The following is an 11,454-nucleotide window of genomic DNA, read 5'->3' on the forward strand; positions in this document are numbered from 1 at the left end:
GATAGATAGATAGATAGATAGATAGATAGATAGATAGATAGATAGATAGATAGATAGATAGATGTCAGTTACTGTTCTAATGTAGTAAATTTCCATAGTGAAAGGCAATATGTTAGCATGGCCTTGGAATCAGGAAGATCGGGATTCAGAGTCCCACCTCCAATACATACTGACTATGCATCCCTGGGCAAGTCACTTACCCTTTCCGTGCCCCAGGCAATTCTTTAAAATGATAAATTAATAGAGAAGATGCTGATCTGCATTGGTAGAGGGAGGTCCATCATGAGGGTTCCCAATAGCAATGAAATGATAGGTCTGTGAAATATATAAGGGCAACAGCCTGAGATAATTCTGGAAAAGGTAGCTTGGAGGCAAATTCTGGACAACTTAGAAAATAGGGGTGAGGAAATTAGAACTTTATTTTATAGATAATGGGGGCTATTGAAAGTGATTAAGCAGTGGAATTCATTTGTTCTTCATTCTCGAAAAAGAAATGCAAATGAATTGGATTTAAGTGAGGGAGGACTGTACAAAGTCACCAGCCTCACTCTCTCCTCCAGAGCCACCTGGGTCCAGTGGCCAGATATAGATCAGGATGACTGGTGATGGCCCCAGATACAGTGGGAAACCTAGGCCTTTTAAAGCTGAGCAGGTGTCAGTTTGACTGAGGCAATGCCCATTCAGTGATTAAGGCTAGGTAAGAAATTAAACAAAGAATGGCCTCTTTTACCTAGTTAAATAAAATAAAATAAATTTTCACCAATATTATGTCATCTCATCTTCATAGCAACTTCATGAAATAGGCATAAGTATTAGAATCCAGCACTACCCTTACCCCTACCTCTTTGCATCCTACCCATTCTTCAAAGACCCATCTCAAATGGCATCACCTCCATGCAGCCTTCCTTTATTCCCTCCAGGACTTGGATCTTCCAAATTGCAGGTGTTTAAGACACCTGCCCTGATGTTGAATACTGTTGAATCTCCATTTTAAGATGAGGGAGCTGAGCAAGTCAATGACAAAAACAAAACTAAAATCCCTGTTTCCTGACTCCCAGTTCCAGTGCTTCTTCATGTTACTTTATCAGAGTGTCAGTCTTGACAAGACAAGACCAGGCTCCAGGTTCTGTGGTGGTTTTAGATGAAGCCCTCCAGATCATGCCTCTAACCACAGGTGTCCCTCAGGGTTCTGTCCTGGACCCTCTTCTCTTCTCCCTCTATATTACTTCCCTTGGTGATCTCATCAGCTTCCGTGATTTAATGACCATCTCTATGCTGATAACTCTCAAATCTACCTTTCCTACCCCGGACTGTCAGCTGACCTCCAACCTCACATCTCCAAATGGCTTTCAGAAATCTCAACCTGAATGTCCATAGACATCTTAAACTCAGTATGTCCAAAATGAAACTCATAACCTTTCCCCCTACCTCCCCGCCTCCTACCTTCTCTATTACTGTAGAAGGCAACACCATCTTCCAAACTCCTCAAGCTCATAACCTAGGAGTCATCCATCTCTCACCACCCCACCCCCGTATCCAAGCTATTGCCAAGGGCTATTGATTCCCCTTCTGCAGCATCTCTCCAATATGGCCTCTTCTCCCCTCTGACACTGCTCCCACCCAGATGCAAACCCTCATCATTGCACACCTGGATTATTGCACACCTCAAGTCTGTCCCTACTCCAAACCATCCTCCATTCAGCCACTAAAGTGATTTTCCTAAAGTGCAGGTCTTATCATGTCAAATCAATAAACTCCAGTGACTTCCTATTGCCTCCAGAATAAAATACAAAATGTTCTATTTGGCATTTAAATCTTTTCATAACCAGCCCCCTCCTACCTCTCTGGGCTTCTTATACCTTATTCCCCAACACATAGTCTCTGATCCAGTGACACTGGCTTCCTGGACATCCCATGAACAAGATACTTCATCTCTCAACTCTCAGCATTTTCTCTGGCTGACCCCCATGTCCAGGATGCTCTCCCTCCTCTGCTCCCACTACTAACCTCCCTGGCTTCCTCTAAGTCCCAGTTGAAATCTGCCCTTTAACAGGAAGCCTTCCCCAACCCGTCTTAATTCCAGCTTTCCCTCTTTTAATTATTTCCTATTTATCCTATCTAAAGCTGGCTTTGCATACATTTGTCTGCATGTCATCTCCCCCATTAGACTGTAAACTTCTTGAGTGCAGGGACTGTCTTTCACCTCTTTAGATTCTCAGTGCTGAGCAGAGTGTCAGCCACGTGCTAAGTGCTCGATAAATGTTTATTGAGGGGCAGAGCCAAGATGGCAGAGAAAAGGCAGCAACTCTCTTAAGCTCTCCCCAAGACTCTGAACACCTTTAAATAATGCCGTAGAACAATTCCTCGAGCAGAAGAACCCACAACAGGACAGGGGGAATAATCTTCCAGCCAAAGACAATTTAGAAGGTTGGCAGGAAAGGTCTGTTGTACCAGAGTAAGAGTGGAGTACAGTCCAGCGCAGGCTACACCAGCACAGATCAGACCCCAGCAAAGCAGGAGCAGGCCTTGGGAACTAGAGAATCTACAACCGCAGAGGCTGCTTCCAGAGCTCCAAGCCCACAGATGGTAAGGGCTCGAATAACAATTCAGAAGGAGATCACAGGGGTCTCTTTGCTGACTCTGGGGACAAGACTCTGATGCTTTGTCCATACTCAGATACAAGTCACAGCCTTGGGTGGCAGTCCCAGGGCAAGAACTTGTGGCAGCGGTAGAGAGGGAATCCTCCTCACAGTTCCAAGGCAGAAAAGACTACTTGTGATCACTCACATATCAAAGGACAGGCCAGGAGAGGAGTAAACACACCCCTCCTTAGAAGATCATACCACCTTGGAAGAACTGAAAACTTACAGGCCTCTAGAAGTATCTCTGAAAACAGCTACACAAGACCCCTGAAGCTTGGGACAGTGCACCCTCCATCCTGGAAGCAGAGCCCCACTTTACCAAAGAGTTGAACGTCAAGAAATAGACTGGGAAAATTAGCAAACAACAGAAAAAAAATTCTGACTGTGGAAAATTACTATGGTGACAAGGAAGATTAAAATACACACTCAGAAGATAACAAAGTCAAAGCCTCCTACATCTAAATCCTACAAGAAAAATATGAATTGGTCTCAAGGCATAGAAGGGCTCAAAAAGGATTTTGAAAATCAAGTAAGAGAGAAGAAAAATTGGGAAGAGAAATGAGAGGGATGCAAGAAAATAATGAAAAAGGGGTCAACAGCTTGGTAAAGGAGACACAAAAAAAAATACTGAAGAAAATAACACCTTAACCAAATGGTAAAAGATGTACAAAAGAAATATAAGGAAAAGAATGCATTGAAAAGCATAATTGGCCAAAGTGAAAAAGAAGTACAAAAATTCACTGAAGAAAAAAAAACTCCTTAAAAGTAGAATTGGCCAAATGGAAAATGGGGTACAAAAGCTAACTGAAGAAAATAATTCCTTAAAAATTAAGATTGAGCAAATGGAAACTAATGACTTTTTGAGAAATCAAGAAACAATCAAACAAAACAAAAAAATAGAAAACAATGTGAAATATCTCACTGGAAAAATAACATACGTGGAGAATAATAGATCCAGGAGAGAGAATTTTAAAATTACTGGACTACCTGAAAGCCTTGATCAAAAAAAGAGCCTAGACATTATCTTTCAAGAAATTATCAAGGAAAACTATCCTAATATTCTAGAACCAAAAGGCAAAATAGAAATTGAAAGAATCCACTGATAACCTCCTGAAAGAGATCTCAAAATGAAAACTCCCAGGATTGTAGACAAATTCCAGAGCTCCCAGATCAAGGAGAAAATAATGCAAAAAGCCAGAAAGAAACAATTCAAATATTGTGGAACCACAGTCAGGATAACATAAGATTTAGCCGCTTCTCCATTAAAGGATTAGAGGGCTTGGAATATGATATTCTAGAGGGCAAAGGATCTAGAATTACAACCAAGAGTCACCTACCCAGCAAAACTGAGCATAATTCTTCAGGGTAAAAAAATTGACATTCAATGAATTTTCAAGCATTCTGGATGAAAAGATCATAGCTGAACAGAAAATTTGATTTTCAAATATAAGACTCAAGAGAAGCATAAAAAGATAAACAGGGAAGAAAAATCATAATGGACTTAATAAGGTTAAACTTTTATATTCTTACATGGGAAAATGATACTTGTAACTCATAAGAACTTTCTCATTATTTGGGCAGTTAGAAGGAGTATATATAGACAGAGCGTACAGTTGTGAGTTGACTATAAAAGGATGATATCTAGAAAAAATAAGATTAAGGGATGAGAGAGAGGAATGCACTAGGAGAAAGGGAAAGGTAGAATGGGGCAAATTATCTCACATAAAAGAGGTAAGGAAAAGCTTTGATAGTGATGGGGAAGATGGGGGATGTGAGAGGGAGTGAGTAAATCTTTTTCTCATCAGAATTGGCCGAAAGAGGGAATAACATATACACTCAACTGGTTATAGAAATGTATCTTACCCTACAAGAAAGTAGGAGGGGAGGGGAATAAAAGAAGAGGGTGGGGTAACAGATAGGAGGGCAGATTCAGAGAGGTGGTAGTCAGAAGCAAAACACTTTTGAGGAGAGAGGCTGAAAGGAGAGAGAAAATAGAATAAACAGGGGGAAATAGGATGGAGGGAAATAACAGCAATTGTAACTATGAAAAAAATTTTAAGCAAAAGACCTCATTTCTCAAACATATAGACAACTGAGTCAAATTTATAAAAATAAGAGCCATTCCCCAATTGATAAATGATCAAAAGATATGAACAGTTTTCAGATAAAGTAATCAAAGCTATTTATAGCCATATGATAAAATGTTCTAAATGACTATTGATTGGAGAAATTCAAATTCAAACAATTCTGAGCTACTACCTCATACTTATTAGATCGGTTAATAAGACAGAAAAAGACAATGACAAAAAGAGGATGTGGGAAAAATGAGACATTTATGTATTGTTGGTGGAATTGTGACCTGACTCAACCATTCTGTAGAGCAGTTTGGAACTATATCCAAAGTACCGTAAAACCATGTACCCTTTTACCTAGCAATATGGCTACTAGGTCTGTATCCCAAAAGAGATTAAAAAATAGAAAGGAAAAGGACCTATGTGTACAAAAATATTTGTAGCAGCCCTTTTCTAATGGCAAAGAATTGGAAATTGAGGGGATGCCCATCAATTGGGGAATGGCTGAACAAACTGTGGTATGTGATTATGGTGGTATACTATTGTACTATAAGAAATGATGAGCAGGACACTGAGAAAAACCTGAAAAGACTTATGGGAACTGATGCAAAGTGACATGTACTATGCACAAAGTATCATCCATATTGTAAAATGATCAGCTGTAAATGACTTAGCTTTTCTCAGCAATACAATGATCCAGGACAACTCTAAAGGACCTATGGAAAATGCTATCCATCCCCAGAGAAAGAACTGATGGTGTCTGAATACAGATTGAAGCATACTTTTTAAAAATTTCTTTATTTTTCTTGAGGGTTTTTTTGGTCTATATTTTCTTTCACAATATAATTAATATAGAAATATGTTTTTGCATGACTATACATGTATAACCTATATCTAATTGCTTGCCTTCTCAATGAGGGGAGTTGGGGGGGGAGGGAGAAAGGGAGAGAATTTGGAACTCAAAGTCTTAGAAGTGAATATTTAAATTGTTTTTTACAAGTAATTGGGGAAAAATAAAATACTAAACAATGAAATAAAAAACTAAACATCTTTTTCTAAGGGTTTGTCAAGTTCAGAGACTGATGGATTGTTTATCAGAGGATTTGTAGACCACCACAGGAAGATCAAGCAAAGATGCGTTCTACTTGGTTCCAGCATTTCAAGATTTCCAAGAAGCCTGGCTTTAAAATGCCCCCATGCCGCCACCGTATTATCATTGCACCCCCCATGCCAGAGCATGTTACCAGTGAATCCAAGATCACAGTGGAAGCTGCTCCTTCCCTTGAAGTGGATTCTTCGACTCAATCCTACAAAACAGTAAACATTCAGCAGGAAGAGAACCAGGTGAAGGGTGAAGATGAGGCACATGTATGGCTGGCCCAGAGGCTAAAAATAAAAAAAGATCTGGACACTTTTGTGAACCTTGAGAAATGGGTCTATTGCAAGCCCAGGACAACAAAATCAGAGAACCGAGTGTTAAGGAATATTTACAGGGACCGAGAGAATGATCTGGCTGCCCAGAGAGCAGCTGAGCTTGCTTCTGCTGAGATGATAGTAAGTAACCCCATTTTCCAGATGAAAATTTCCTCACCCATTACATCATTTGATTATAAGATCATGTAGGTAGGTAGGACAGAGATGATTAATTCCTTTTTGCAAAGGGATAAACTAAGGCACTGAGAGGCTGTCATCAGTGACCAGCTGGGGTCTAGAAGTTAAGAATCAACAAGTCTCTATGAACAAGACTACTGCCTTTGAGATATGTCCTCCTGCCAGTACATACCTCAAGGCTTCCACCGGTGGTGGCTGACAGGTGACCAGGGATAGTCCAGAAGCTTCTATGGAAGAAAAGTAATTCTCTTTCATTTAACCAAAAGCATACTTTCATTTTAAACCTATATTATATGTCATGAGGCAGCTTGGCATAATGGAGGGAATGCTAGGTTTAGAGTAAGAAAGTCCCAAGTCCAATTCCTGTCTTTGACTTTACTAGTTTTATTATCTTAGACTAGTCCCTTTGCCTCAGGCAACATCTTAAGATGTATCTAAGGGGTAGCTAGGTAGCACAGTGAATAGAGCACTGGCCCTGGAGTCAGGAGGATTTGAGTTCAAATCCAGCCTTAGACACTTGACACTTACTAGCTGTGTGACCTTGGGCAAGTCACTTAACCCCAATTGTCTTGCCTTCCCTCCTCAAAAAAAAAAAAAAGATTTATTTAAGTCACTGCAATCTAATTTGATGGAGGGAATTGCCTGTGATGTATTCATACAATGTACTATAGCCCAAATAAAAACCTTAGCCTTTAAAGAACCTTTGATAATGAGCAAAACCTTGGATAGGCAAGGCCAAGTGGGGGGAGGTAGGACATTCCATGTAGGGAAAACTATAAGCAAAGACACAGTAGTGGAAGCTCCATGGCTTGGCAAGTGATTATGAGAGAGTCGCCCAAGTAATATATCAGATGAAGTAGAAAAGGGAAATTGCAGTCAGATCATGACAGCCAGGCAGATTTCCTTCTGCTGAGGGATTCCAATAAGAATGAGGTCCTCCCCGACCCCCTATTCAGTTCCTCTCTGACACTTTTTTTTTTTTAAGCAATTGGGTTTACACGGCCAGTTATTTTGTTTGGATGTTAAGTATCTGAGCCCAGAACCGATCCCAGGCCTCCCGACCCTGTGGCCGGCACCTCTTAGTGTGACACTCTTAGTCAGGGTTTCTTGTCCTGCCGGAGATGCATTCCATTGGCTCTGGCTCTCAAAGAACGGGCGCTGTGCCCTAATGAAGTCATTCATTCCCTTGTATCCTTTTATTTCTTTCAACAGAAAGGTCCCCTACGTGTCCGCCGAGTCATTCCCACCCTCGTTTTGCCCAAACCCTCGTGCCTGTCAGTCCTATTTGAGCATCTGTTAAAGCACAAGATCAAAGTACCTGAAATGTTCTTCAAGGGAGAATGGGAAAATCAGATCAGCAGGGAAGAGTTCCTGGAAGGAATGAAAAGAGTAAGCAGGTGCTGGGTCTTTAGGAACAATTGTTCTTCGGAACCAAGTTCCGGAGAGTCAAAAAGCAGCTCAGAGAGCTGGAAAAAGGGAGCTTGTTGCTTGTGCTGAATTTCAGAATCTACGAAAGGGTTCTGCTGTGTTTGGAGGAGAATGGGGGCTTGACCCCTTTGGGAAAGAATGAATTAAGGGAAGAGATACGAGTCAGTGAGTCAACAAGCATTTATTAAATATTTAATCTGTGCCTGAATTGTGCTAAACAGAGAAGGGCAAAAACAATTCTTGCCCTCAAGAAGCACACATTCTAACAAGGGAGACAAGATGCAAATAATTATATATATATATATATATATGTATGTATAGAGAGATATACATAAGGCCCTATACACATCTATATATTGGGAGTATATATATTTATATTTATACTATGTATAGGTGTGAATATATATTGTATATTTATACTATACATAGATGTGTGCATACACTGTATATATTTATAACATATATGAACTATATACTATATATAGACATGTATCTATATACACCATATATTTATACTATACATGGATGTGTGTATATACTATATATTTGTACTATGTATAGCTATGTGTATATGCTATATATATTTATACTATAAAATGATATATGCATGTGTATTATATATTTATATTATGGATAGATTTGTGTATCTATATACACTATAGATACTATACATGGCTATGTATATAGAAAGATATTATATCTATATCTTTATGCTATACATAAATGTGTATACATACTATATACTATATATAGTTGTGTGTATGTAGACACACTATATTTTTACAACATATATATGCAGGTATGCATTTATGCTATATATAGATGTGTGTATATAGTATATTTATACTGTGTATGGGGTATGCATATGTATGTATATGTATGTATACGTACGCCATATATACTATAAATCAGAGGGGAAAAGGGAGAGGGGGGAAGGAGAGAAGAAAGGAAGGAAGGAGTGAGAAAGAAAAGGAGGGGGGAAGGGAGGGAGGAAGGGAGGGCTCTTAATTGTTAAGTCTGTGAAGACCAACCCAAGGCACCACCATTCACTTGAGTGAAGATGGCCAAAGTATGCCACCCATGAAGAAGTCATTGTCGTCTATCTGCCTCAGGATCCAGAGCCATATAACAAGGGCAAGACAGAATTTTCCCAGAGTGCCGGTAGTTACAGGGAGTATCCTTCAGCATCCTAGAAACAACTGACTAGTACCTAGTTAGCAAGATACATTAACAGCCTGTTTCCTTCCTCGCCTCATTTCTTATTGAGGAAGCAGCTTACTCCTCTCAGTACCCTTCCCCACCCTGACCTCAGCAGGATTTGAGCACTATTTATTCCAACCGCAGAAATTCCTGGTTATTGCTCTGACAGAATCAGAAGGTTGGCAACAACATGTTGAGGGTTTAGGATGAGAAATGGGATTGGGGTGACAGGATCTGAAGAGCAAGGAGCTATGTGTACCCTGAGTCATTGAGGGGAAAGGAGTCTCCCCCAGGGCAGTCCAAACTAGAGGACACACAAGTAGCAGGGTCAGGACATACTTTGGGTCAGAACTGGTTGGACGAACCAATGTAGTACTTAAGGGAAAAGCCAGAAGCTAAGGATCCCCAAATCCTGCAATTATTGCAGGCCAGGACCAGGGGTGTGCTGGTAAATGTTTAACTCTCTGCTCTCTAGGAAACACAAACACACACACATACACTTTTCAGTTTAATCTACATTAACTATAGACATCAGTTTAATCTACAATAAATATTTTCTCCATTGCCTTCTTAAATCTAACAGAATAGTAAATCAAGCCCTGATATGTAGTATTTGCTGATTTCAGAGGTGCAAATGCTGACCCTGAAAATTTAACAATAGGGCTACATTCTCACAGGGTAATAAAGGGAGAAGGGGTCTGGAATTTAGAAGTGAGTGATGGAGACTGAGTTATCTCACTTTATCGGCCTCTATTTCCTTCCTTCCCTGGGGGGGCAGAGTCAGTAGATACCTGTGTCAGAGAGATCTGAAGCCCCATAATCCCTCTCTACCCCTAAGTACCAGACTCTTCGGCCAGAGCATCGGGTGCTTCGTTTGCTTGTTACCTTCTGTCCCATACTGGAATTTTGTTTGTACATTCAGGTTGGTGCTCCTCTGACGGAACCGGAGTTTGAAAATGTGGTGATCTATTTCAGCTCCATGAACAAACACAACATCATCTACCGGGAAGACCTGATAGCTTCCTATAGGTGCTGGGTGGCTGACAAGAAAAATGAGTTCCAAGAGACAAGGCTAAGTAAGGACCCAGGGTGCTGGGCTGCAGCCTGCCGTTCCTCAGAACAATCTATAGACACTTACAGAGAGTTTACAATTCTCCAGGCACTGTGCCCTGCCCTCAAGGCACTACCTCCTTCTAACACTGTAACCGACATTTACTGTATAGAGCCTAAGCATTGATGAAATGACAAAGAATAAGTGAGTGCCTGCCCTCCAGGCTCTTACAGTCTAGTAGGGGTGGGGTGGGGAAAGGGCAGTAATTCACTGGATCTGAGATTGCATGCTGGACTTGGAGGCAGGAAAACCTGGGCATATCAGGAAAACAAGTCCCAGTCACATACATAGGGAATGTCTGAGGTGAGATTGGAATTGATGCCCTTTAATTCCAGTTTTTCTAATGCTCTGGCACTGATAGGGGCTGCAGGATCCCGGGCAAATTCCTTAACTTCTCTCTGCCTCTTTCCCTATTTGTAAAATGGGGGAGAATAATAGCACCTCCCTTTCGGGAAGATCCAGAGGCTCCAATGAGCCCCTGTATGTAAAGGTGCACTGAAAACTTTAAGGCATTATATAATTAGCAGTTCTTACTGTTACTACAGGGGTGAATCTCAGGCAATCTGTACTCTAACATCCTGAAGGATCTTTGTCAACATCAATATCCTCCACATCTGCACAATGCGCTCAAAGGGGACCTTCCTCCAAATCCATTTCTTAATCTGGAGTCCACAGATCTCCAACATGTCTGTGAGATAGATTTCAAGGGGTCCATGAACTTAGATGGGAAGGAAAAAATTACATTTTTATTTCTATATAATTAGTTTTCCTTGTGATCCTCTATATTTTGTTTTATGCATTTAAACAACATTATTCTGAGAAAGGGGTTCACCAGACTACCAGTGTCTGTGACACAGAAAAAGATTAAGAACCCCCAGACTGGGATTGTTCACATTCCATAGGTGATGCTTTTCTCTATGACCAGACCATCTCCTTTTCCAGTGACTGTCTCTGTGACCAGACCACCTCCTTTTCCAATCTCATAACTCCTATAGAATCCCTCTGGTGTCACTTTTAACTCCCAAGTCTCCATTGGTGACATCATCTAGGAAGAATGAAATAAAAAATGCAAGGCAACAGTAAAAAATAAAAATTCACAAAATTCACAAGGCAGTGCTCAATAGTGTGTGAAAGGAGCACTACAGAGAAAGGAGAGATGCTTGTGGAGTATTAACTTCTCCATACTCACTGAGCCAATCTGCAAGGTCCTTCTCGCTCTAAATCTGTGATTCTACTTATTATTAACCTTTTAAAAAAATTTGTTCATGGTTTATGTCCTCATCTTAAATTATAATTTCCTTAAGAGTTTATCTTTCAGTTGCCTTAAGACCACTTTTTAAAGTCCCCCACAGCATCTAGTTGAGTGCCTTGGCCATAATCAATGTTCAAT

At 40.4% G+C, this 11,454-nt stretch overlaps 2 protein-coding genes across 2 annotated transcripts in view; both read left to right on the forward strand.

Annotated features, from left to right (window-relative positions):
- RPL32 (ribosomal protein L32) overlaps positions 1-11,454 on the forward strand; it is a 180,756-nt gene that overhangs the window by 146,848 nt on the left and 22,454 nt on the right. The window lies entirely within an intron of this gene.
- The window catches only part of EFCAB12 (EF-hand calcium binding domain 12), a 20,188-nt gene continuing 14,518 nt past the window's right edge, over positions 5,785-11,454 (forward strand). The window contains exons 1-3 of the mRNA XM_069083890.1: positions 5,785-6,268; positions 7,538-7,714; positions 9,876-10,029. Coding sequence (XP_068939991.1) covers positions 5,849-6,268; positions 7,538-7,714; positions 9,876-10,029 — 751 coding nt within the window. The 5' untranslated portion in view covers positions 5,785-5,848. The remainder of the gene's footprint in view (positions 6,269-7,537; positions 7,715-9,875; positions 10,030-11,454) is intronic.

Source organism: Petaurus breviceps, unplaced genomic scaffold, assembly GCF_028583685.1.
Source record: "Petaurus breviceps papuanus isolate PSGF00001 unplaced genomic scaffold, PetGlider_PUasm1.0 174, whole genome shotgun sequence".
NCBI classification, from domain to species: Eukaryota; Metazoa; Chordata; class Mammalia; order Diprotodontia; family Petauridae; genus Petaurus; species Petaurus breviceps.